The 26,900-nt window shown below is 44.0% G+C and overlaps 1 protein-coding gene and 1 long non-coding RNA gene across 2 annotated transcripts; one reads left to right on the top strand and one right to left on the bottom strand.

The window, feature by feature from the left end:
- Window positions 1-16,113: 16,113 nt before the first annotated feature.
- Window positions 16,114-17,369, bottom strand: LOC310707718. The gene is made up of 2 exons (XR_014526688.1): window positions 16,632-17,369; window positions 16,114-16,477 (listed from the first exon to the last, which is right to left on the bottom strand). It is a non-coding gene; the product is annotated as an uncharacterized lncRNA (long non-coding RNA).
- Window positions 17,370-19,352: 1,983 nt separating this feature from the next.
- On the top strand, window positions 19,353-25,309 carry NANOS1 (nanos C2HC-type zinc finger 1). Its single transcript, XM_083505019.1, has one exon. It carries the CDS (start codon window positions 19,652-19,654, stop codon window positions 20,510-20,512), a length of 861 nt encoding a protein of 286 aa, XP_083361145.1. The 5' UTR covers window positions 19,353-19,651; the 3' UTR covers window positions 20,513-25,309.
- The last annotated feature ends 1,591 nt before the right edge of the window (window positions 25,310-26,900 follow it).

Genomic DNA, 26,900 nt, shown 5'->3' with positions numbered 1-26,900 from the left:
CTTGTGATTAAAGTGTTAGAAATAACTGTTTCTTCGATGCAGTTTTACCAGTTATCTGTGTGGCTTTCAGTGTTTATGCTGTGCTTTCTTCATGGTTAGAAGTAAGTATTGCAGGAATCCAACAGCTAATTTCCAAAGAAAAGTATGCTATGGCTCACAACTAGATTAGGCCATGTTCCCTCATTCTGGAAGGGTGTATTGTTGAAAGAGTAATGTTGCTGAAAGCAAAACAAGCATTCTTTTTTGTTTCAAGACTGAGGCCTGGCATTCAAACCAGGGTCCGTGACTCAGCATTGGTGAGTCCCAGCTCTGAGGAAATCAGTGTAAGATACTCAGGGGGGACATGGGTGAAAAAAACTTCCTTGGCACATCATTGGCCATAGTTTGCTTTCCCTTCAGCAGAAGACCTCTAATGCTGCTGTGAAATGGAAGTAAGGGGTGTGGAGATAGATGGCAGCCATAGAAACATCAACACACACATGAAAAAACCAATCCCCCTGCCCACAATGAGCTTCAGTGTGTCAGGCAACATACAATTTTATGCTGGATTTTCTTCCCTTATCAGGTAGCCCACAGATTGGAAAATCTGAATTTACAGGAAGTGCCACTTGGATGGCTGGCAAGCAGGGAGATAGACACTGTGTGTAATACTAGGGGCTGCATCCTTGCTCATTTATCTTGCTATAATAATTTATAATAATCATTTATTTTTTCCACCCTGCCCATCTGGCTGAGTTTCCCCAGCCACTCTGGGAAGCTCCCAACAAATTAAAAGCATGATAAAGCATCAAACATTAAAAACCTCCCTAAACAGAGCTGCCTTCAGATGTCTTCTAAAAGTCGGATAGTTGTTTAGTTCCTTGACATCTGATGAGAGGGCATTCTACAGGGCAGGCGCCACTACCGAGAAGGACCTCTGCTTGGTTCCCTGTAACCTCACTTCTCAGAGTGAGGGAACCGCCAGAAGGCCCTCAGCGCTGGACATCAGTGTCCGGGCTGAACGATGGGACTGGAGACACTCTTTCAGGGATACCCCCAACTACCCCCACCCAATGCCAGCCTCCTCTCCTTAGACCTCACCAACCAACCCCCTCATTAAGATTCATCAAACCCTTCAACTCCCCTTATACCTCAGCATCAGCATCATCATACTGCCTGCCTCATACCAAAAATGTTTCAGCCTCAGGGTGAGGGCAAGGAGGAGGGAATTGGCAGGCTGATGCAGAGCAGGATGGTTTCAGGGGAGTTGCCCCAACCTGTCCTAAAATTGTTCATCCGCAGCTCACCTGGACGGCCCACCTGCTTCCATCTCTCTCCTCCGCTTCCATTGTGCCAGCCTTTAGGCACTGCTGAGGCCAAAGCAGAAGTATCAGTGTGAGGTGGGCAATGGCGGTGGCAGAGCAGGATGGTTGCTGGGGAGTTGCCCCAATCTGTCCTGACAGCTCCTCCTCATCTTGCCTGGGCTTTCCGCTTGCCTCCATCTTTTTTATCTGCTTCCCTTCCCACCCTCCAATGCTACTGTGATTGCCTTGCAGCTCTCAAAAGTCTGTAATCACAATGCCACCTGTTGGAGGCCAAGTGAACTGCAGCATGATGACAGCATTACATTTTAACTGTATATTAAGATATATAGTGCTGTGTGCCACTCCAATCTCTGAGCGGTGCAAGATTCCAGGGGTTTTAGGGGTTTCTCGGCTTTGTCTTTCTGCCTACCAGCTTGTTGAGGGAGCAGGGTCCACCCATTTGCAGTATAGCATAAAGCCACTTCCTTTGCTTCGTTTCATCAGGAAGCTAGCCTAGCTATTCATAGGAATTAGAAGGGGGACCAGGCATACCCTAATGCCCCCCCACAGCTCAAATCATAACAATAGGGTGGAATTGATGCAAAAGCACTGAACAAGGAATTCCACTTGCATAGCAGGGCTTCCCTCCCATGTCCCCTGCATGCACACCCCAAACTGGCCAAGGGGAGGGGGTCAGGAGAATTCCCAGAAGACATGTCAGGGAGGGGAGGGGGGTTGTTCCACCTGGCAAGCTGAAATGCCTGTGCAGGCAAAATGAGTGAAAGAGCACAATTCGACCCATAATTTTTACAGAAGTGAATGAGGCCAGAAGAATGCATAGTTCTTGAATGAGCTAACTCAAATTAATTTTCAGTCCATCTGTTCTTCTGCAGATACTTCCTTAACCTTCCCACTTGGTTAACTTTTATTCTCAGACCTCAGTGGCTTCATAGTTATCTCCCACTATGAAAGTTGTCCATATTGTTCCAAAGCCAAATTAAAAAGCAAAAAATGCATCTGTGGATTTTCTTCCTATCATACAACCATTATAGGCAGGGAGGCTGCCTTGGGGAAGGATTTCACTAAATTCCAACTTCTCCAAACAAAGACTACGATGCTAGGAAAGACCAGTTATTTAAAACTAAATCCATTACCCTGTCACTTTGAATAATAGACACTGACTCTCTTACTGTATTTTATTTTATTTTATTTTTAATGTGCTGGAGCTTTTCACTTAAGAATGTTAATCATTAGCCATCTTTTTCTTACTCTGTCCTGCATGGAAGCTTATAATCCGAACCTTGTGATATCTCAAACATGCAACTAATCTAGGCCTCCGTTTTGAAATGAAAGTCCAGCTTCACTATAGAATCAAAAGACTATTCAACAAACCCCCTCAGTTATAAACAAGTTTGCATTAAAATCTCTTTCAATAAAGATACTTATTATGAGTAAGATATCTAAAGCCACAATTCTAGCTCCTTCAATTATCACTATTTTTGTGAATTTCAGAATTGGGGGGGGGGGGACTGCACCTCATCTTTGGAGCACAATGCTCTGTATGCAGAAAGTCTTAGTTTCAATTGCTGTCATCTCTAGTGAAAAAGAGTGACTGGAAAACCTCTGTGTTAAGTTGTGGGTTGACATAGCAGACGACACAGCAATTTCTCCAAAGCAGCTCTTTATTTGTAAGCTGGAACAGAACTGACTGAGGAGCTCAGTCAGCCTGCTTATATAGAGCTCCAGAACAATGTGACTGTTGCCATTTTCTAAAACTATCCAATCACTGAACGTCACTTTCGATCCTTCATTTGCATACAAACTATCCAATCACTGAACGTCACTTTCGATCCTTCATTTGCATAACTATCTACAGTATCCCCCTGCTGGCCTAGGGTGAGAACTTCAGTACATAACACTCTGAGACCCTTGATTGTAGGAGATAAGAAACTAGTGCCTCTCTATATGTTATTGGACTCCAGCTTGTGGCCAGCAGTCAGGGCTGATGAGAGTTTAGGCTGCAGCCATACTATAGCTTTAACACACATTTGAAGCATGCTTTCTGCCTCAAAGAATTTTGGGCACTGTAGTCCACCCCACGTAGAGCTATCATTCCCAGTGACTCAGAATTGTTTGAGGGGGGAAATGTGCTTTGACTGTCCTTTAAAGGTTTGGTGTGTATGCAGCTGCAGTCTACAACATCTTGGTTGCAACAGGTTCCCCAACCCTGCAGCAGAATCACTGCCACTCCCAGAAGACAATGGCAAGCTGGAGAGACCATTTGCAAGTTTGATTAGTAACAGCTTCCCTTCGCTCATGCTTTTAAAACGTTATAAAGTATGTAGCTTACTAGCAGGCAAACCGGATGGATAAAATAGTTAGGTGTCAAAGTAATTTTAGAGCCTAATTTTAGAGTTTGCAACTCACCTAGGGATCCTTCGTGGAGCTTAAAGCCTGGAGGAGAGACAGTTGTGACTTTTCCCATTTGTTTTCTCCACTGTTTCCTCAGTTCACCTGCACTGCAGCACACCTGGAGTCCTGATTGCTATGTCAGCTGAGGAGGGGAGGGGAAGGCCAGGTGGAAACGGGATGGGGGCAGTCGGGTGGGAGAAAACTGCTGCCACTGATTCATCTGCTGATTCAGTTCATTCAGAAGCAAACTGACAACCTGACAACCTGACAGCCATAAGCTATATAGTGCTTTAACCAGACTAGAAAGTTTCATGTCTCCGGCCATTGACATTTAGCTGCAGTACTAGAAGAATGCAGCTTATCCTGAGAACATTTTGATAGGATTCTTACTGACAGAAGAATTTTGGGTGTCAGGCATGCTGATTTGATGCAACCCATGATGGCAGTGTCTGTGCTGATGATCCCTGGCAACTGAACTCACTAGTTCTGCCTTCCTTCATTTACTGGAACATTGTACAGGCCTTCACTGTAAATTTTGGCAAGCAGGGAGAGAAAGCACATGTAGCAGCACCAGGAATAGGGCCTCATACCTGCACAGGTATTAGTGCTATCAGCCTTTGTGCTTTGAATGCTACTATCACTAACAGAGGAGCCAAGTTCTAGCGGTGAAGGTCCCTTTGGCCCCATTAAAATAATTGAGGGGCTGCGCCCCCAGGTTGGTGGGCATTGCCATTCAAATGGTGTCTGTGTGGTCTTGTGGTCAGTTTTGCAGGGGAAGGGCTTATCTGCCCTCCCCCCAATTTTTTATTCAAGTTGGCACCCTTGTTCATAGCAAGCTGCCTTACACCAGTTCAGATCATATGCCTATTTAACCCAGCATTAGCCAGCATTACCCTCCAGATGTTGTTGGACACCAGTTCCTATCAGCCCCAACTAGCACAGCCAATGATGGGGGGTGATGGGAGTTGTTGTCCATGAGCATCTGGAGGGCACTGCACTGGCTACCCAACCAATGACTTGAAGTTGCTTTCCATGGTCTCAGGGACATGGTCTTTTGTATCACCTGCTCCTGGAAATGTCAGGAATTTAACCCCAGAGACCTTCTGCATGCAAAGCCTTAACCCCTTATTAATACCCAGAAACTACAACTAATCCAGAATGCAGCAGCTAGACTGGGGGCGGCCACCGAGACAACATAACACCGGTCTTGAAAGACCTACATTGGCTCCCAGTACGTTTCCGAGCACAATTCAAAGTATTGCTCTTGACCTTTAAAGCCCTAAATGGCCTCGGCCCAGTATACCTGAAGGAGCGTCTCTACCCCCATCATTCTGCCCAGACACTGAGGTCCAGCGCCGAGGGCCTTCTGGCGGTTCCCTCATTGTGAGAAGCAAAGCTACAGGGAACCAAGCAGAGGACCTTCTCAGTAGTGGCGTCTGCCCTGTGGAATGCCCTCCCATCAGATGTCAAAGAGATAAACAACTACCTGACATTTAGAAGACATCTGAAGGCAGCCCTGTTCAGGGAAGTTTGTAATGTATTTTTAATCTTTGTTGGAAGCCGCCCAGAGTGGCTGGGGAAACCCAGTCTGATGGGCAGGGTACAAATAATAAATTATTATTATTATTATTATTATTATTATTATTATTATTATTATTATTATTATTATTCAGCCTGCTGCTGCCCTGTGCATGGGTAGCATGCAGTATATGCCAAGTATAAAGTACTGTGAGAGCAGGCATTTACTCTGGGAGCTCACTTGTGCTGATGATTCCTCCTGGGCCATTTTCTATTTAAAAGATTTAGATGGCCCTTTGTTTTCAGACATTAGTCAGTACGTGAAGCAAGGAAAGACCTCTCCAGAGAAACACTAGAGAATGGCCTAGATTATGACAGTCACATGTTTTTGTGCCAGTGTGAATGGCTCAGTTGAACAGTAATTGCAATACACCAACACAGCCTGTAGACCTTCCTTTTAAAAGTGTTTACATTTTTTTAAAAAAACCACACACAACAATCCGGTTTGGTGATCCCTTTGAAGCCGTGATATAATATTTTGGTGCCTTTCTTGTCTCTTCTCTCGTTCAGCAGTTTTTCCCCTTCACTTGCTCTGTTTTTTTTCTATAGAACAGAGAGCCAACACGGATTTTCTTTGTTTTACTTTTTTCTGTTTTCATAAGCCGCTTGGGAGCTGTCACAGACCTAGGATTAGGGCTGTGAGTTGACCAGGGTCTTTCTTTTACAGGCTGTTTCCGAGGCAAGAAAACCAAAATGTGATGGTTGGACTATACAGAAGTTTACAGAGCACAGCTCTTCTTAGCATTTTAGAGGGTAAATTTAGGCTACTGAAAACACTTATAAGTATATGAAGTTGTGTTATACTGAGGTGAATTTAACACAGCATTGGCCCTATGCAGACATTTGCTGGGATAGTGGGATTCTTCATGTGAAAGAAGAAAATGTGTACCTTCATCATGCAAAATCATGGAAGCATTCCAGTGTAGTGAGGAAGGAGACAGTCATGGGCTCAATTTTAAGATATAATTAGGTTCGATTTGTTAAGTTATAATTTTAAATGACTATTTTAAACAGGATATAACTGAATATTAAAACACTGGTGTGCGAAATATCCCATGTTCTGCTGGCATTGAGTCATGAAGCTTACAATACTTTCAGAGCCTCAAAATATTTGACACAAAGAGAGTCTATGTACAGTCAGACTCCGGAGCGGCTGTGCAGTTCACAGGTTTTCCATATGAGATTGTTGTGTGTATTCTCCATTTACATTCAGAATTACATTCAGCTCAATTTATTATTACAGTTGACAGACCAAAGCTGAAAACATTTCAGATTCAGCCACGGTTTCTAAAAGAACAAAACACAGAAGCGATACACTGTATGGATCTATGGTGATGTCATCACCCTACAAGGGCGATTTCCAGGTGAGGAAGTCCTAGCTGTCAGATATGACTTGTAAAACCTGACATAGCAAGTGTTTAAGATGGTTGCATGAAAAACAACCTTGAGAGCTGGGGTGGGGGATTTTTTTCCATTTTTGTTCTCTGTGTTTCTTTTACTCCCTTGTCCTCCGGCCATCTTGAATTCAGCTCTCCATATTTCTGCAGCAATTTGTGGATTTTAAAAAAAAACTTCATGAAACTGCATCAACATTTTAGTGCAGATTTATCCAGATAAACACATTTTTGTATGCATTTTTGACTGATCTTTGCAAGCAATTTCCCTGGATATAATGCACTTTTGTACATTATTTTCACTAAAATATATACACATTTTGTAAACGTTGGCTGGTTGGAAAACTATTTTGCTATATTCGGACAAGTGCGAAGTTTGGAGGGTGGTTCTGTGTTTCAGTGTGCATTTGATAGATTCAGTTTTAAATGTGAACTGAACTGAATTTCCCCCCCCCCCCCCATCCCTCCTTGAGAGGCTCCTTCTGCTTTCTAAATGACGACCTAAATTACATATTCTTTGAGAAATTTGCCACACATCAGTTTTAGTGAGCCAGGCTTACCAGCTCTATCTCCTTCAATGTAGCCTTGGGACAATTTTTCTTTTCTTCTATATGTGGGTCATTTTAATTATGATTTCTTTTAGCTTAACCTACTTGACAAATGTCCCTAAAGAATCTGCAGTGCTTTCCACTGAGCTTTAATTCTGAAAATGTTCTCTTTGGTTGCATATATTTCTCTTGGGTGGGATTTGTGAACTGAGGCCTCCCCAGTCCTGCTCTGGCACTCTGATCACTAGGGCATACTGCCTTTCACTATCAGCTTGCATTGAATTCACCATGTAAACAGCAGCCATGTGAACTAATTCGCCATACTTTTCTATCATAGAGGGGGCTCCAAACTGTTCACAGTGGCCTGCAGCATGTCCATATTAAATAATCGTATTTGTAATTCTATTTTTGTTGCTTATTTTATTTCTTATATTGTATTTTATTGTGTTACACTTTAAATTCTATATCGTTTGTGTGCTCAGGTATTTATAGCCAACCTTTTGTAGTAAGTCCCAGGTAAAAACATCTTAAGAGCAGGACAAGATATGATAGTTCAGTGTGAAGGCTTTCATTCATTTGCTATATTTCAAGAAGAATTAATTAAATCCCATTTGTTTCCTTTCAGCAATAACTCTGACCTTCAGAGATTATGAGACTTCAAATGATCAGAACGTACCATAAAATAACTTTACATCTTTCAATTTCCTGGCCACACTCTGTTGTGATATTTCCCAAGACTGTGCCTAGATTCATCATTCATGCTCTGTTAATGGCTGAGCTGGCAGCTTTTATTAAGTCTCCACAAAGAGAGCTAACATTGTAGTACAGCAGTATGTCACAAAGGTCTTTCAGGTGCTCCTCCAGTATCAATGGCATGGTATATGTTTCAGCTAGTTCCTTTTATGAAGACACAAGCATACATTTAGTGTTATGGTGTACAATACGTCATTTAAAATATGACGTTTGCTGCAAGTTCGCAGCATGAACATCACAACTGTTGTGTTATGGTTGCCTAATGTTATTGCTTATGTCACTGTGATGTTAGGGCATTCAGGACGCTGCGTATTGTATGTGCTGGTGGTGCAAGTCTTAAGAATGGCTTTGGCAACATAGCCTTAATGACACAAAGCGTCTCCATTAAAAAATCACACAGGTCAATTCCTAATGCCACTGAAAAGCCTTCTCTTTGTATGTGTAAATAATATCTGCACAATGCTAATTGTTTTGACAATATATATGTGGGCTGAGCCTTGACCTACCAAATCATCTCAGTCCAGGCATCATGCCAAACAGTGGTCAGGGAAACATAATTTGCAGTCTCTAGTTGAACACAGGCACCCAAATATGCACAGCTATACGAGGAGCTGGTCCTCTAAAACAAGGGCATTGGTTGAACATGTGGGGACATGTGGAGTGCTTTAAATATTCAAAAAACATTTTTTTCCCTATTTATATCTCACTCCTTGGTTTCCTGTCCAAGGCTGCTTAGTTTCAGCCATGTTACAGCATCAGATGCTCCCAGACCATTATAACTGGGCTCCATGTTTAAATGTTCGTCATGTGGGCATGTGTTGCAAATGACTGGCTAGACATTCCCAACAGATGGATGTCCATCCTGCTTGAAGACCTTCAGCCCAATGGCCTCTAGGCTATTGGTGCTATTGTTGAACTTTTATGAATTCTACCCTCCTGTAGCTTAAGCCCATAGCATCTAGTACTTCCCTCTAAAGCAATAGAGAGCATATCTTTGCCTTCTTCTCTTTGAACATCCCAGGTGAGATCTACTGTAACTAGTGCAGCATAAAGAAGAACTTCTACTCCTTGTGACTTAGAAACCATGGTTCTGTTAAGACAGCATAAAATTGAATTTCCTTTTTCCTTTTTTCCTTTGCCACCTTCACATTGCTTACACGGTCAGCTTGTAACCAGCTGTAATCCTGAAATCCTTTTCATTTGTACTACTGCCAAGATGGGCATCCTCATTCCTATAATTGTGCATTTTATTTTTGGTTTGGGGGATAAATGTCAAATTTTCCCTTTGTCTCTGACTCTTTAATATTGTTTTGTTTGACCCCTGTATTTATTTATATTCACATACTACTACTACTACTACTACTACTACTACTACTACTACTTATCATCATCATCATCCTGCCCTTCCTTCCAAAGAAATATATGACATGCACATTAACAGGTCTTCTGCTTTCTGGAACTCTACTCATTTGTGTTTTCTTTCTTTCTTTTAGAAACTAAACTCAACTCTCCTTACTTCCTGACATCCTTTACCTTCACTGGTTCCGCTTGGAGCACTGCAGCAGCCCCCACCCCCTGCCCCGGGGGGCTTAAAAAGTCATGCTAAGCTCAGAAAATCTGTGCAATAGTCCCAGCAGGCACAGGAAATGTGCATTAGCATTCACAAAGGTCTGAAACGAGCAGCAGCAATAACTCCCAATTTAAGCATTAATCCTCCCAGAAATTCTCCAAGGGCCTCATTTTCATAGAGGACAGATCAATAAAATGAATTTGGAGTTTATTGCCCAATTTCTTTTTCAACTACACTTTGGGATGAACACTTCCAAAGACTTTTAAAAATCACAAACTCCCCCAACATAAACAGCTTAAGTGGAGCCGCACAAAAGGTCAACATGAAGAGCTTGATAATGCTGGCCTGCCCGGGTCATTGCAAGGATTGCTGAGAGAATTGCTTTGAATACCCTGAAACTAAAACACAATACGAATTATCTTCTATAAACGTTATTATTTTTCTAAGCTAGAGTGCATCCCTGTGATACATAATGGCCGGGAATTTCAGACTCCATACAGAAAACAATTGTTCGTCATTGAATGACCACAGACAATCCCCAGTAAAGTCAGAGTGCATGTGACTTACAGACAAAACCTCTATGTTTAAAGAGGACCTACATCTGGTAGACTTACTGTTCAGTGCCGTGTGGCATGTGGCTCAAGTGACAAGTGCACCCTCAGGTGTGGTGGAACATACTGTCTCTTTGAACTGTCAATTCATCTGTCATCTGTATTGTGGAATGGGAGAGGGGGCTGCCTTGTCCTTCACTTCTGGCACCAACATTTATTGGGGGTCCCCTCATGCCAGCAATGAAGTATATGAGACCAGATGTATGGGGTGGAAGAAAAGAGTGATTGTCTCAGACAGGCATCCCCAAATTTGGTCCTCCAGATGTTTTGGGACTACAACTCCCATCATCCCTAGCTAACAGGACCAGTGGTCAGGGATGATGGGAACTGTGGTCCCAAAACATCTGGAGGGCCGAGTTTGGGGATGCCTGGTCTAGGAACTTGTTCTCCACCTAAAGTTTTAGTGCTGGCTTTCCCCATCCAACCCCTTAATTTGTTACTCACATTAGCATCCATTACCAGTGGTCTGGAACATTACCAATTCCTTGCGGTACTTGCTATATCCATTATGGGCACACACACCTTTCTCGTATAAAAATAAAATATAGGGCTATCTACATTTCTAGGGGGAGGTTCCCCATAAAGGCAGAAAAATCTGCAGTGCCCATGGCATACAACCCAGAGGCAGATCTTCCACATGTGAGGTAAACAATGCATAGCAATAGACCTTCTCGTTCTCAGTCCCTTTACTTAGCATGCAGCCAGTGTTGGATTAGGTCCTGGGAGATCAGGGTTCAAATCACAGCTGTCAACGTTTCCCTTTTTTTAAGGGAAATTCCCTTATTCCGAATAGGATTCCATGCAAGAAAAGGGAAAAGTTGACAGCTATGGTTCAAATCCCGACTCAGCCATGAAGCTGAGTCTTGATCTCTCAACCTAAGTTACCATCAAAGGGTTCTTGTGAGGATAAGAGGGGTGAGAACCATGTACACTGCTTTGATCTCTTTGGAGGGAAGGTGGGATCTCAATGTGTTTTCAGAAACACAGCAGCCTCAACTCAGAACAAATGGGCCTCTAGTGGGGAGTTCTTATCACATCTTTGTGTCAGATGCTCTAATCGGTTTTCTGGTAAAAAGGACAATCCATTTCCTGATTTGGGGACTGACATCCATATAGAATTTGTCATCTAGCTGCTCTTCTGCTATACTCGCAAAATAGATCCACACAAACTGCTCTTAAATAAAAGATGCCTTTGGATTTTCAATTTTTGAAAGGCTGCTTAGTTTTCATCTAAAAAGAATATATGAATATCTATGACATTTTCACTTTACCCCCCCCCCCAAGCTATCTGGGTTATAATATCCTCTAGGATTTTTTAAAAAGTGTTTTCATGACAAACATTAGCTCCTCGGCTGCAGTCATATTCATAGCAATGTAGCTCCATCCAATAAGATGAAATTCTATTACCCTTTCAAAACTTATGTTTGTGTCTTTCATTTCACAGCAAGCTGAATATACGATAAAATGACACACTAGCTGCTTGTTGACAAAAATACATCGTCTTTCTAGGATGTTTGTTGCTACCTAGATTTGCCAGAAAGCTTATTAAAAGTTAACTAAATTTCACATTAGGAACTGGATGGCACAAAGCTTGCCAGCCTAGTCTTCCAGGTTGTTGGAAACAAAGACTGGGAAGTTTTGGAAAGAGCTAAACATTTTAAACAATGTTTTGAAATTCATGGAGAAAACCAAAGTCTAATTGCTGAACATCAGTCAAGAAGGAAGTGAAAGGTATGAGGTGATTGGTCGCACAACAATAAGCACCCCACTGGTGCCACAGGACCAGTACAGAAGACTTTAATAATGTTGGGATGGGGAACCTGAGTCCTTCCAGATGTTATTGAACTCCATCTCCCACCAGTCTTAGCCAATATCAGCAGCAGACACATCATACAATATGGAGGGACATTGGTTTCCCCCCCCCCATCCCTGCTTCAGTGACTTGCCTCAATGCAGGTTCAGCATAGATGCACTAAACATTTCGTCCTCCCCCTGCTGTCCCTGGTTGGCATTTGATGGCATTGGCATGAGGTACACTCCATGGGAGCAGCCAAAAATTGCACCATGCACCCCCATCTTAAACAAAGCAAGTAAGAGCAGGCAGGCCTTTCTGCATGGAGTCATTTACCAAACACAACTGTTGTTGAAGTAAGACATCCTTGAGCTGGGAGAGAGACTCTGCCGGTGGCTAGGTCTGACCTCTCTGGTGTGTCCAACTCAACCATGTGTTGTTTTTCTCCAAGATTTGCCTTCCATAATCAGAGGCACCATGCCTCTGAGTACCAGTTGCTAGGGAAGAACCATGGGATATGGCTACCTTGCTCATCTTCTGCCTCTGGGTTTCTCTGTATCTGATTGACCACTGTGGGAGTAAGGGTGTTGAACTAGATAGGCCTATGGTCTGATCCAGCAGGGCTCTTCTCTTCTTACATGCATGCTCTTGGGTGTTTCATTCCCCACTATAGCTTATTAAATTGAAAAAGAGGCAGAGAAAATCAGTGGAATACTATTTTTCCCCAAATACCTGCCCTGTCTGTACACTAGCACTCCCACATCTGTCAGTATGAATGAGCGATATATATTTCTAAAGCAAATATTTTATCATGGTTATGTCTTTATGCTGCTCCTCATACATTGGCCAAGAGTCAGTGACAGATATCCCCTTTTAAAAATTATTTACTCTTGTGTCTAAGATCATACACTTCCCCAAACTGACTGTAAATCAATACCTGCACTGACTGTGCAAATGGGAAAAGACAGGGTGAGAATCGTGGCTTTGATACATCCAGGTTTACAAAGGAATGGCAATCAGTCAGTGTGGCTTTTGTTTACATTGGCAATTGTGAGTGATGATCGTCTCCAAACCTCAGAATGTTGAAAGAAGCAACACCTATGCAGCTCCATAAAAGAAGTTATCAATTTGGAGAAATAGTTTTCTATAGACATACATGCAATGCTACCTGTTATAGCTAATGAGTGAAGGCAGGTTCCCACCCTCAGCAAGTGAGCTGCAGCACAGCTCCACAGAGGGAAACATAACTTAGGACCCTGAGAAGGAAGCATCTGTTGGCAAAAATGTAAACGTTTCGATTGGAGGAGACAATATCACAAATTATAGACTATACCTTGCTGGCAGAAAAGAGATCCAGAGGCATCTGGATGGGAAAGAGCTATGGTCCAGTGTCCCATTTGTAGCCTTGAGCTGTTCTTACGTTGCCCTTCTAATTTTAATTTGAGCATGTTGGTGGGCGTTGTTTGAAATCATGGCTTGACTTTCATGGCTTGACTTCTTTGAACAACTGGGTTTAGAAACCAGCTTTTTAACTGAGGCACTCCAGAAATGGAGGTTTGCCCTGAGACACATGTGAATGTGCACACATAAACACACCCATTTATCAAGGAGGATAAGTCTATCAATGGCTAATCACCATGACGGCCATGGTCTGCCTTCTCCATTGACCATGTTTTTCCTCTGCTGGGAATCCCTAGCGAGGAGAGCACAGTTGCACTTAGATCCTGTTGGTGGGCTTCCCATAGGCATTCTGGCTGGCCACTGAGAGTGAAGGGTGCTGGACTAAAATGGGCCCTTGACCAGATCAAGCAGGGCTCCTTTTACATTCTTGTGTTCTTAGCCTATACAGCAAACGTGGTTGTGGACTAGTTTTAGTGACTTCACTGCAAAACTCTGCTTAGTTTCAGCAGCCGTGATGATTTTAGTTTCATGTTATTCTCTCTCCTCTACACGGTTCTTTTTTTCCTTGACATTGTTTGATATTTCAGCTGATTAAAGCCCCATAATACACAGTAATCTGTATTTAATTACAAGGGCCACTTGTGTCATGCCTAGGAATCAAGGTTGTCCTAGCAACAGTGAAGGAAATCTCACCTCTGAATGAGGAAACCGAGCCCAGCTCCCTCAGCAAGCTTAGCCAACCAGTTGACATGAAAAGCAATAAGTGTGTGTGTGTGTGTGTGTGTTTAGCAAGTGTTTCAAAAATGTGATAGTGTTTCAGAACTGTATTGGTCTTGCAGTATGTATTCTTGGCCACTGCCATGAAACCTTAACTGATAACTATTGGTAAGAGCTGTCTGACAGCGAAACAGACTACCTCAGAATGTGGTAGACTTTCCTTCATTGAAGGTTTTTAAACCGAGATTGGATGGCTGGATGTCAGAGATTCTTTAGCTGTGATTTCTGCATTGAAGGGAGCTGGACTAGATGACTTGAAGCCCATTCCGACTCTACAATTGTATGATTCTACGATGCTATGATAACTGGTCATCTTGAGTTATCTTGCATAATTGTACTTACATTGTGTTATTTTACTCTTTTTTATTATACTTTGCATCGCTTGAATGATTTAACAGGGCAGTGATTAGTAAGCATTATAAATGTGTGTGTGTGTGTGTGTGTGTGTGTGTGTGTGTGTGTGTTAAAGTACCGTTTATATTTGATAACCTTGTAGAAATACTTATTTACATTTATAGACCATTCCAGGAGTCTCTACTGCAAGACCAAGATTAGCTCCATCTAACATACCCACAGCAGTATTCTGTACTCCCTGGTTTATTAAAGTAATTCCATTGATTTGGACCACCACTTTGCCAGCTTTCAGAGAAAGGGTTGGTCAACCAGGCAGAAACAATGTCACAACTTCACATAGCTGTCCCAACCAGAGACTGGATGGTGGGAGGCATGGCACTGCAGCTGATTAGATGTCCCTTGGGGTTATTCTGTAATTTGTTTTTGCAGCGCTCACTGGATGACTAATTGGCATATTTGGGAGGAACCTTTCTGCTGCCCAGGCTGATGGCCCCCAGGAGATGAAGGACAGGGCAGAATTGCCTTCTCCTCTACTATACCTGACTGGCTGCTTGCATGAGGCTTCTGAAATGCCTGCTTGTGTCTTTCTTTACTGCACCTGCATTTTGCTTGTGAAGCATGGGATAGTGGAACTTTTGTAGGCTGACTAAAGAGGAGGTGGAACTACTGGGTAAATAGCCGTGCCTATCAGAAGGGGCTAAGGGCTTTCTGGGACAACTCCTCACCCATACGTTCTCACAGGATCCTAGCAAACCCTGTTTGACCCTGGGGCTAAGACACAGCATAGGTTAAGGTTACCAGATATTTTTTTTTCAATGAATCCGGGGACACTTTTCAATTTCCTACTAAATAGATGGATTTTGTCAGGGGACTGATTTGTAAATCAGGGGACTGTCCCCGGGAAACGGGGAGGTCTGGTAACTTTAGCATAGGTGCCATGCCACAAACCACCTTCACTTGTGATTCAATCCCTGGCATCTCCACTTGGGTTGCAAAAGATCCTGACCTAAAATCCTGGAGAGATGCTCCCAGTCAGTACAGGCAATGCCAAGCTAGATGGACCAACTTGGTATAAGGCACCTTGCTATGTTCCTAAAAGCCATGCTTGTGCCTTTCTTTACCAAGCTCTTAAACTTGCATTTATTCCCGCTTGGGATTGGAGGTTGGCAATTTCCATTTAAAACAGGAATATATAACTATGCTTCCCAATTTGTTTATTCATAGCAATATCTTCCCAGTGGGAGCCTATGTTTACATTTCCCCTTCCCCTGGCATTTGCTTCCAGTTTATGGATAGGGTGCATGTTTCATAAGCGACCTAACTGGGATGATTATGGGAAAAGCACAAACAGGACCTCTGGGTTCATCTGCCCCATCAGTTTCACTGGCCTTAGTCCTCCTTATTTGAGGACTCATCTTGAATATAGAACCATCTCATGCTCCTCATCTTCTTCCTTTAGGGTAAATTAAGATAGTCTGCATCCATTGAAGCCGGGCAGGAGAGTTAAATACCGTATTTTTCGCTCCATAAGACGCACTTTTTTCTTCCTAAAAAGTAAGGGGAAATGTCTGTGCGTCTTGTGGAGCAAATGCGTGGTCCCTGGAGCCGAATTGCCCAGGGACAAAAAGCAGATCATGCTCTCTTTTTTTGAAAGAGGGAAGTGGGTGTTGAAACAAAGCCGCTGATCGTTTGCCGATCGGGGAGAGAGATAAGGGACGCTAGAGATAAAGGAGGCTGCCTGGGAGGGCAGAGGTAAAGACAGCAAACTTGCAAAGGGGGGAAACAAGAAGACTAAAGCAATAAGGAGAGAAATTAGAAGAAAAGGAGGAGCAAAAAACTGCTCCAGCTAAAGAAAAGACAAGAGGGCAAACAAGAGGGCAGGGAGTGTTGAAAGGAAACAGCTGGTCGGTGGGATCGGAAGAGAGATAAGGGACGCTAGAGGAGGCTGCCTGGGAGGAGGGAGGTAAAAGCCCATGGATCCTCAGGATTTTTACATTGAGTCACCTCAAATTCACCATCAGATCACATAGCATGTCCATGGCTACAGCCTGCACCAAAAGAATAACACACCCACTGTTGCGTGGGGCCGCAATGGTGCAAAAACGTGGTTACAAAGCACAGATCCACATGGATCCTCAGGATTTTTGCATTGGGTCACCCCAAATTCACCATCAGATCACATGTCTGTGGCCACAGCATGAACCACAAAAATCATACATCCATTGTTTCGTTCAGATTTTTTTTTCTTGTTTTCTTCCTCTAAAAACTAAGTGCATCTTATGGTCAGGTGCGTCTTATGGAGCGAAAAATACGGTAAGTTGAGAAAGGTCATGATGTATATATGTGAGAAAGAGCACATTGTGCAACTAAAAGTAAGCAGACTGATATGTATAGTGATTTGGGGTTAAGGCGTATTTGGAAATGGGGAACTGGTTGTTGAACTCCCATCATCATGGAAACATAGGAAGCTGCCTTATACGGAGTCAGACCATTGAGCACCGTCTATACTGGCTGGCTCTAGGATTTTAGGCAACGTCCTCTCCCAGCCCGACCTGGAGATGCCACTGAGGGTTGAACGTGGGATGTCCTATACACAGCAGATGCCTTACCACTGAGCTATGTGACTGGCCCAGAGTTGGAATCCAGCAGTCTCTGGAGGGCCACAGGTTCCCCATATCTGCCTTAACTAAAGTAAGAGGAAACTTAAACATAACCCTACCTATCATTTGACTGTGGTGAGGGGAGCGAGGTGGCATCTCTATGTTCAAAAAAGTGTAGTGGCATAATTGTCTGCAGTAAATAACTCCACACATATTGTCATTATTATATACTCTGTAAGATGGAGAGAAATAATGCATTAGGAATATCTTTTGAGCTAATGTATTCCCTGTATTTGCTTGGTCCCTGCTCCTGACAACCTAACAGTTTGAAAGCACGTCAAAGTGCAAGTAGATAAATAGGTACCACTCTGGCCGGAAGGTAAACGGCGTTTCCGTGCGCTGCTCTGGTTCGCCAGAAGCGGCTTAGTCATGCTGGCCACATGACTCGGAAGCTGTAGGCCGGCTCCCTCGGCCAATAAAGCGAGATGAGCACCACAACCCCAGAGTCTGTCACGACTGGACCTAATGGTCAGGGGTCCCTTTACCTTTACCTTATTCCCTGCATGCCATTCCAGTTGTAGCCAGTGACTCCTGAAGCCACACATTAGTGATATTGCACAGCGCAGGCAGTGGGCAATACAGCCAAAAATGGATCTATTCATATGCATGCAGGTGAATTTACACTTTATGTATTGCCATGTTTTTTCCCAACTGGATTCCTGTTTTGCCTGTGAAATACAGCTATTCCCTGGGAGAGCAGGGTCAGCCTCAAACTATGCAACTGCCTGGGGTGTCTAAATTCCAGAGCTATGTAAATATCCGAGAGAGAGAGAGAGAGAGAGAGAGAGAGAGAGAGAGAGAGAGAGATGCTGCTTGCAAGAAGGATGTACAGAGATGCAGCTGAGTAGTTCATCAGCTGGGTAACATATCCTGCATTCCAGGGGATATGATCAAGAGCCTTCTGATTGTCTTCACCTGCTGCCTAGGGCATAAATGCAGTTATGTGGCACAGATGAAAGTGTGCTATTGTTATGCTGCTTAGTATATGAGGAGGAAGACAGGAGAAAACATTTTAATTGACACTGGATGGGGGAGGGAACAACCCTTGGGCAAACAGCTGACCATTCTGAGCACAGCCAATCCCTGCAAGACATGCAGCTCTTCTGCTCAGCCCACAGAGGGGCTCCCAACTGCTCACAGGGAGAATCAGCAACAACTTGTGCACACAGAATACAGAGGGAAGAAACACCCCTGGTGTGGGGGTGCACCTTTAACACTAGACAATTGAACCATGAAGACAGAAAGCCCTCATTAGGGCCCATTCCTTTTCTTGATGAACAGAAGCAGTGTGCCTTTAACAGGAGCATAACAAGCAGAGATGAACAGGTGGTGCTTTTTTCCATCCCTGAATTTCCATGCTGGGAAGTTTCGTTTGTTGATTCCTACCCATAACGGTGGAAATGACATGTCCTACCATGAAAAAAGGAAAGTGACAATATTAGCCATTTTATTGATATGCCATTAGGATGTAAACAGGTAACAACCTCCCATAGAGTGGTAGGTGTGAGCAATACCATATCTAAGAGGTTGGCACCCAGCTAAGTCATACTCAGAGAAGACTCACTGAAATCAATGGGCTTAGGTTAGCCAATCCCGTTGATTTCAGTGGGTCTGGCTGAAGCACAATCCAGAGATGGGAAGCTGGTTTGTGGTTATTCAAGAGCAAGAGGTTGCCATTCTGCATATGTTCATCTCATTACATCTTCCCTAAAAGCTGAGCTTTTGGAAGAAGGAGGGGGAAACGTCGTTCCAGGGCCAAGTCCTGTAGTACATAGAACCATAACAGCTAGTTTGAGCCCCTGCAATGCAGAAATCTCAACTAGATCATGCATCTAGTATGGCCATCCTCTCTCTGCTTAAAAGCCTCTAAGGAAGAAGAGTCCACCACCTCTCGTGGGCGTCTGTTCCACTGCCGAACAGTTCTCGCTGTCAGAAAGTTCTTCCTTATCTTTAGTTGGAATCTCTTGTAACTTGAAGTCGTTTGTGCGGGTCCTACTCTCCAGAGCTGGAGAAAACAACCTTGCTCCATCCTCCACGCGACAGCCCTTCAGATATTTGAAGAGGACCATCCTCTCTCCTCTCTACAGTGCTGAACATCAGCGAGAGAGACGGAGAGTCCGAGCGACCCCTGCTTTTGCTAGCCTGGACCTGGATAAGGGTATCTGCTCCGGATCAAAAGCCTTAGGAAGCCTCGCCGGCGTCTACGCCCAGCTGCAAGAGATGAAAGGGTGCTCAGGGTAATCAGCCAATGACAGGAGGCGGGGCGGCGGGGCCGCTTTGGCGGCTGTCCAATTAGAGAGCAGCCCCGGGGCTGCGCCTCCTCCTCCTCCTCGGTCCGTCCCTCCCTCACGAATGTATCCATTTCAGCCGCGCGAGCGCTAAAAGGCTCGCCGAGGAGGAGGAGGGAGGTGTTTGCCCGGCTGCTGTTTCGGCGAGCGGGCGGCTTCTTGGCGCCGCGAGTGCCTCCAGTCCCCTCGGAAGAGCGAGCGAGGCCAAGCGCGGAGCCGTCTCGGGTCCCATGGAGGCTTTCCACCCCGCCAAGCTGGAGCACCACCACCCGCCCGTGGAGTTTTTGCCCGGGGGCGCCCGCTACGGCGCCAAGAGCCACGGCGCCTACGGGAACGCCTTCAACTCGTGGAACGACTACCTGGGTCTGGCCACGCTGGTCACCAAGGCCGTGAGCCAGCAGGAGAAGGGCTTCCGCGGGGGGGCCTCGTCGGTGGTGGTGGCGGCCACCGTGCAGCAGGTCGAGGAGGACGACGAAGAGGACGACGACGAGGAGGAGGAGGAGGAGGAGGAAGACGACGAGGAGGAAGGCGGCGGCGGCGCGCCTTATTTCGAGAGCGCCCTGGATTTGCGCGACTTCGACTTGTGCAGCCACCACCACCACCACCACCTGAGTCCCGGCGAGAGCCTGCTGGAGGAGCGCTTCGCCGACTTCAGCCCCTTCTCGGGCCGAGCCAGCCCGCCCTCGTCGGTCGTCTTCAGCTGCTCTTCCGACCCGCTGGAGAAGGATCGCTCGGCGGCGCACGCCTGGCCCGGCGGCGGCCGCCTGGTGGTGGACGGCCGGCTGCACCCGGCGGCGGCGCCCAAGACGGGCTCTCGGCTGCTCAAGCCCGAGCTGCAAGTGTGCGTCTTCTGCCGGAATAACAAGGAAGCCGTGGCGCTCTACACCACGCACATCCTCAAGGGCCCCGACGGCCGGGTCTTGTGCCCGGTGCTCCGCAGATACACGTGCCCGCTGTGCGGGGCGAGCGGGGACAACGCGCACACCATCAAGTACTGCCCCTTGTCCAAAATGCACGGCGGCGGAGGCGGCAGCGCCCCCAAACAGCCGCTCAAAAGCGCCCGCCACATCCTGGGCAAGAAGCTCCGCTAAGGGGCGCTGCCCGCGTGGGTCCAAACACAAACAACCCATCTTCTTTTTTTCCTTGCGCGTGTGTGCCCTCTACAGGACAAAGACATTTCTTCGGATTTTTTTTTAAATAATGTTCTTTAATCGAATGATGTCCCCCTTCTTAATATATTTAAACACGGAGACGGTAGAATGTACAGAGAAATGTTCTTGATCTATGTATCAGATAATCGAAGTATAGGTTCTAGTTTGTATACTTAGTAGCCGGGGACGCCGGCCTATGAATTAACTCTTAAGAATTATAACATGCCGTTTAGAGGTACTGTATTTGTTTATTGTAAGAATATATCTAATTTTTAAATGGAATTAAGGATATCATTTATAAGTGTGCTCCCAACTGATGTAGCTATCTTTAATATTAATTCTTGGCTGGGAAGGGAGCACTCTTTTTTTTTTTTTTAATTAAAAAAACAAACCACTCTTAACAGCTTCAGAGGAGCTAACCAGCATGAACTATGGTGACATTAACCCCAGTGAAGGTTATTGGGGTTTTCTAGGTGTGCATTTAAACTGGTGGTCCCCACCTTGGTGAAGAAGTGGGGCTGAAATGGTACTGATGAATTCTTTGTATTGGACTGGCAAATTTGTTCCTATTGATGTCTTCACTGTTTTACAAGCAATACTTGGTTGTAGAAGTTGGAGCCAGGGGTTACAGGCTATGTATGTCTGAGAGATTTCTTGTGGTCTAGAACCACTTTGCGTTAAACTTTCTCCCCCACCCCTGAGTCAAACTTCATATTTTCAGTGCATGTTCTTTGTTTGCCATTCCAAAATTGAATGCTTAATCCACTTCGGCCCCTTTTTTGTTTCTTTAAATGCCGTTTATTTCCCTGTAGCCCAGCTAGGGTGACTTGGTTGATCTTTTTGAAGTGTGGAAGTAAAGGTGTCTGAGAGACTGGATTTCACAGCCTGTTCTTTCCTCTTGGCTCTTCTCCCTTCCACCCACTAGGCTAACTTGAGCCTCCCAAATTCAAACCAGTGATACTGGGGCACAACACTGAGCAGAAAGGGTAGATGATGTGCTTTAATTTTACCATAGAGCCATATAAAAGCAAGGAACCATTCTAATCCACTTCAGCTGGCTTTCAGGTGACCAGGCTTCCCCTTATTAAGGTCATGTAGCAAAAATAAGATAGTCAACAGCAACAGACATGACAATTTCCACCCAAAACTTTAAAAAAGATTGCAATTAATAAATTGGGAGAGGAGAAAATGAAGGGTGGTTATTGTTCATGCATAAATACTAAAAATTTAAAGACACGCTTCCTAGAAAGTTGCATAGACTGTCAAGCACATAAAGCAAGCTTGTAATAGCCCAAACAAGACTGGGGAAAGAATTGTAATGGTGAGGAATTGGTGTGACTCATGGTTTCTCACTTAACAGCCATCCCTGAAAGGTAAAATGATTCAAATATAATTTGGAGGGAGTAGGCCTGACTCTGGTTTCCCGATACTTGCAAATAAGAGCAACAAAGCTTTTGTTTTAAAACTTCCTAATGTTTCCTGTTAATATTACAAAGGTGTCAAAAAAAAACAACCCCTGCAGCTTTTAAGTGTTAATACTTGCAGGTCCTTCACGGGCCTCCTAGTGAGTCTGTTTCATATTTTAGTTCTCCCAATGTTTACAATGTCTAAACAGCATGTGTATTTTATTTTAAGAAACATATGTGCTGCTATTCAGATGAATATAGCAGTTCAATAAATCCTCAATAGGTTGTTACAAACCCGTCAAAGTTTAAAATTGGCATGAAAACCAGCAAGACTATATTCCATCGCTGCCTAGCAGCAAAACATGATGGTACCTTTAAACCACCTATCCAGTACTCTGCCAGCAGTGATGGAGTGAGAGTGGAAGAATTGTCTGCATTCCTCTATTTCTGGGTTTCTTTCTTTTTAAATGCCTTTCATTATTATTCCATAGAGATTTATTTAGACGCATGCAGAAACATGTCAGTTCCCCCTCCTGCTGGCTTGAGGGCATGAGACATGCAGAGCTTCTAATCTCAGCTGCTTCCTGGTACGCCCCCTTCCTCATGCTTTTTACATCAGTTGGGCTGGAAGAGCCATCCCTGTTGGATATCCCAGTGTCAAATCTCCCTCTCCCAAATTGGCATTCAGTCTCCAAAGTGTGTGGGAGGGAGGGGTAGATGCAGTCTGTACTATGATCCCTGAAACCCTCTCCCAGTGAGTGTCAGACAGCAGCCTAAAACAGCAACATTTGAGAGACAGCATTTGCAGTGGAGCATGGCTACGAATCTCATTTGGAATGTCCAAAGCCTCTCTGAAAAGTTCTTAAAATTTCTGCAGGAAGTGGCCCCGTATATGGGTTGTTTTTCCTGACAAGGCCCTGGCTGCAACAGGTGGAGATGAATCTAGGCACTGCATAAAATAGGACTGAAAGCAGAGCCTCGTTTGAAGATTTGGAGTGGCAGCGGAAACCCCACAAGATGACACAGTCCCAGAGATAATTAGGTCCTAAGCTGTTTGCCCTGGTTGAATGTGTCTGGAAGCCACAGTGTGCAGAACCTTCCAAAACACCTTTTCTGACAAAATGGACAGCAACCTAGTTCTTGGTGTATAGATGAATGCCTTTGCGGGCTTAAAATTCTGTGCACACTGAAGCAACATTCAAATTATACTTGCATGTTTTTTTAAAAGTTCACAGAGTCTGATGAGGATTCTAAAATGTAGGCCTGCCTTTAAATTGAACAAGCCTAATATTTTCTGTTTTGCAGTGTGGAATGTTTTGTTTTGTTTTTAAATGGAGAGGTAACAACTAAACATGGGTTTATTCCCTTGAAGAGAAAATGCTAGGCTTCGTGTACTTTTTGCAAAAGCAACCAAGATTAGAGGATGTTGAAAGCTCACAGTATGAGCTGGACTAAGGAAGTTAAAGGGGCCAGAGCATGTGTAGGGCAAATGCAAAAGGAGAGTGTGTTGCATCTAGTTGTGTCTCCTTTTGATGGAAGGCTCTTTGATCCTGTAAAAGTTCCCAAGAGTCAAAGGAAGGGGTGGCAGTTGCCAATTTTCCCTTAGTCCGCTGCCCCACCGACCACACAAAAGGTCTCACAGTGCTCTTGAGAAGATTGGGAGAGGGGAACTGCAGATGGGTGAATATCTGGAAATTGCAAGGCTTTGCCCATTTCCACTAGTAGAAGCCACTGGTAGATCAGAATCCTGTGTCAGCACCACTGCATCCAATGCAAATTCATTAACTTTCATTTTGTTAAGCTGCTTTCTTGCCTTTTCCCGCGTCCCATATTATTTTACTCGATGTAAGGTTCCATTCATATTTCAGATCTTAGGGAATGAGTTGCTGTTTTTAAAACGACTTTCCTACTTTATGCAAATAAGAAATCCCAGAAGCTGTTTAAAAAATACACTTGTTGCAGGCATGTGGTTGAGAGTATTTGCACCTCTAAAATAATAGATGCACTAGCATGGGATTAGAACCTAAGGGAAAAGGTGTTTTTTTAAAAAAAGAAAGAAGTAGCATGGTCCTAAGCTGCGTTTGCAGGAAGATAAGCCCCTTTAAATTCAAGAGGACTTACTCTCATGTAGTGATGCATAGAATTGTAGCTTTAGTAAAAGTAACACGGGGCTCTGGGCCTGCTGACCTGTGGAGGTCAAATACATTTGCCAGGGCTGGGGAAGCTGTTGCCCAGACTCCATTGGGTCCAACCAGCGGAGCCAATGATGGTGGAAGTTATAGTCAAGAGCTGGAGGGCTGGTTTTCTAGCCATGCATTAAACAAACCAGCTTACATTCTGGAGAATTGGCATATTAAGACTTACGTTTTGTGGGGCAAGAAGAGACCAAGAAGGAAGACAGGGACTGAGGGATGTGGCTAGTAGAACTTGCAAGCTGTGTTCCAGTTTGAAGAAATTCCTGATAATTGTATGCTGGGCAGGGGAAATGCCACCTAGAAATTTGCTTTAAGCAAACTTATTGCTGCTGCTTTGAGTTGACTCTTAACTATCTGACTCGTATGCAAATACCTAAAGTATCTATTGTCAGCAAGAGTTGAATGTGCAGTGTACCATCAGAATAATTTTATTCTGAAGAAAACAAAGTGGTTGCTACCAACACACCTAGTAGGAAGGGCCACAGGTCTTAAAAGGTTTTTTCCTATAGCTACTGTGCTCTGAACAATGACTATGAGGTCAAGTGACTATTTGATGGTTGTGTTACATTCAGCTGGTACTTCTGAGAACGTGTTTCTCCCTCTTGCATTCCTTCTGGTTTCTGTGCCTTCTTTGGGGTTTTGTCACTTTGCATTGAAACGTTGGAACTGTGCATGAGATGGATATTTGACCAATCTTTAGGATATGAGCAAAACACCAGTTCTCTCACTTGCAAGTTAAGATGCTCGAGGAACCATGCCGGTTGTACTACTACTGATGTGTTTATCTCAGCAAAAGCTATTATTCAGCTACTAGACCCTTTTTGTGGCAAGTGTATTAAAAGGTTGTAGAGAGAAGTAACCCAGTATCTTGTAGGTTATGCACTTCATGGGCCAAATCCAACACTGCTGCTTTGCTAATGCAGTTAATTCTGCGTGCAATTGAGTCTCACTTCTTTTCCAGCCCCGTGTGCCCTCAAAATTAGCTCTGGATAGTTGGGGATGCTCCAGAGCAGATAGGGGAGAAGCACAGGAAAGAAGAAACTCAAGTCCCATTGCACCAGCAGAACTGTATACATGGAGTACTGGATAAAACCCTGAAACAATTTCAGTGTCTAAATAAATGACAGTATTAAGGACTACGTCTCAAGCTACCGTTTTCATTCCTAAGAATTTCACCTGTTCTCTCTGTGTAATTGTATGGTTTAAACTACATTAAATGTGCATCAGGTCTGTGTACCTTCAAACAAGGCAAAGCCAGTGGTTCAGGACAGATACACGTGAGCAGATCAGGAAGTCCCCAACTTTTTTAGTAGCTTCATTGTCCTCGTTCCCGCCCCCTCCAAAAAATAATTAAATGCATGACTTTCCCCTCCTCATTTCTGAGTAGCAAAACCAAGCTGGACTGGGGAAGGTGATACTTCATTTTGACAGACAGGTCTAGCATTTAATCAGTGAATTATTTTTGCAGTGCACTCCAGTCTATTTTCTGAGTGTGAGAGCAGAGCAGAACCAGCAAACTAAAGAAACTGTGTGGCCTGCTTTTTTCTCAAGTGTTCTTTTTCCTAAAAATTAAAAATAAGCTTTCTTCTTCATGGAGAAGGGGGGGGGAGCAAGAAAAAAAATATGTTTTTTGGTTTGTTTTTATATTGCAATTTTATGTTGTGGGCTACCCTTAGATCTAATAAAGTAAGTATAGCAAAGGTAAGATCACCTCATGCAATAGCCCCTGGAATGATTTGCCTGAGCTTTGGGAGGTTTGTTTAGGAAATTTCTTACCAAAGGTGAAAAGGAATAGTGTTTTAGCAATTTTTAGTTTCCCACTTAGGCAATAGGGATGAAACAGAGCTTCAGATTTAACTGATCAGATGCAGATCTGAATAATAATAAATAATAATAAATTTTATTTATATCCCGCCCTCCCCAGCCGAAGCCGGGCTCAGGGCGGCTAACAACAATAAAACAGTACATGAATTGAATTGGAAGGCACAAATGGAACAAGCTACAAGGCAGATCTTCTCATTGCAAGCCCCTAGTTGAAACAAGTGTCTGCATCTTGAATTGCCCGTATTTCCCTCTGCCCCCACACCTTCAAATAAACTATGGGAGAATTCTATTTTAGGAATGCAAAAAATGAGAAACTGACTGGAAAAATAAGGGAAAGGAGTTTCCCGGTGTCTTCTATTTAACTACACCATGTCTAAACTTGTTTAGCAATCTAAAAACATGGGAACAGAAAAATATCTGTGCTTAACACAGGGCAAAGGAACTGCTTGACTTGTTCAGGCCCACAGAGCCACAACCCTTTCCCAGAAGGCCCTACTGCTGTTCTTCAATCAATCTACAGCTGGGAACTTTTTGCCTCCTGTCTGATCATTAAAGGCTCATTGTTCTGCCTGTTACTCTTCCTAATTGTGTGAGAAGTGTGAAGAACATAACATGTAGGGATCTGGCTGAAAGTGGAGGTGGCCAGCAGGAAGAGGCAACAGGAAGAGAGAGCAGACTGAGAAAACATGGAGACTAGCAGAAAATGGCAAAAATGGTTTGAAACTCTTTGTAGTCACTCAGAAATTTAACCACAATCTGTAGAGGAAGAGAAGGAATTAAAAATCAAGTAAAAAAGCCAAAGAGAAATGAACTTCTTTATTCTCTTTGTTGAGGTGGAGGGGAAGTTGAGTAAGGCTACAGGGTTTGACCTATTTTGTAAAAGAAATAGCTCACTAGGGAGCT

Source organism: Podarcis liolepis (genome assembly GCF_965112155.1).
Source record: "Podarcis liolepis genome assembly, chromosome: 5".
Lineage (NCBI taxonomy): Eukaryota > Metazoa > Chordata > Lepidosauria > Squamata > Lacertidae > Podarcis > Podarcis liolepis.
Note: the sequence above shows the minus strand (reverse complement) of the source record. Positions and strands in the feature narration are given on the sequence as shown.

Bases quoted from the DNA above. Each gene is read 5' to 3' on its own strand.
- NANOS1 (XM_083505019.1), top strand. From the start codon at position 19,652: ATGGAGGCTTTCCACCCCGCCAAGCTGGAGCACCACCACCCGCCCGTG.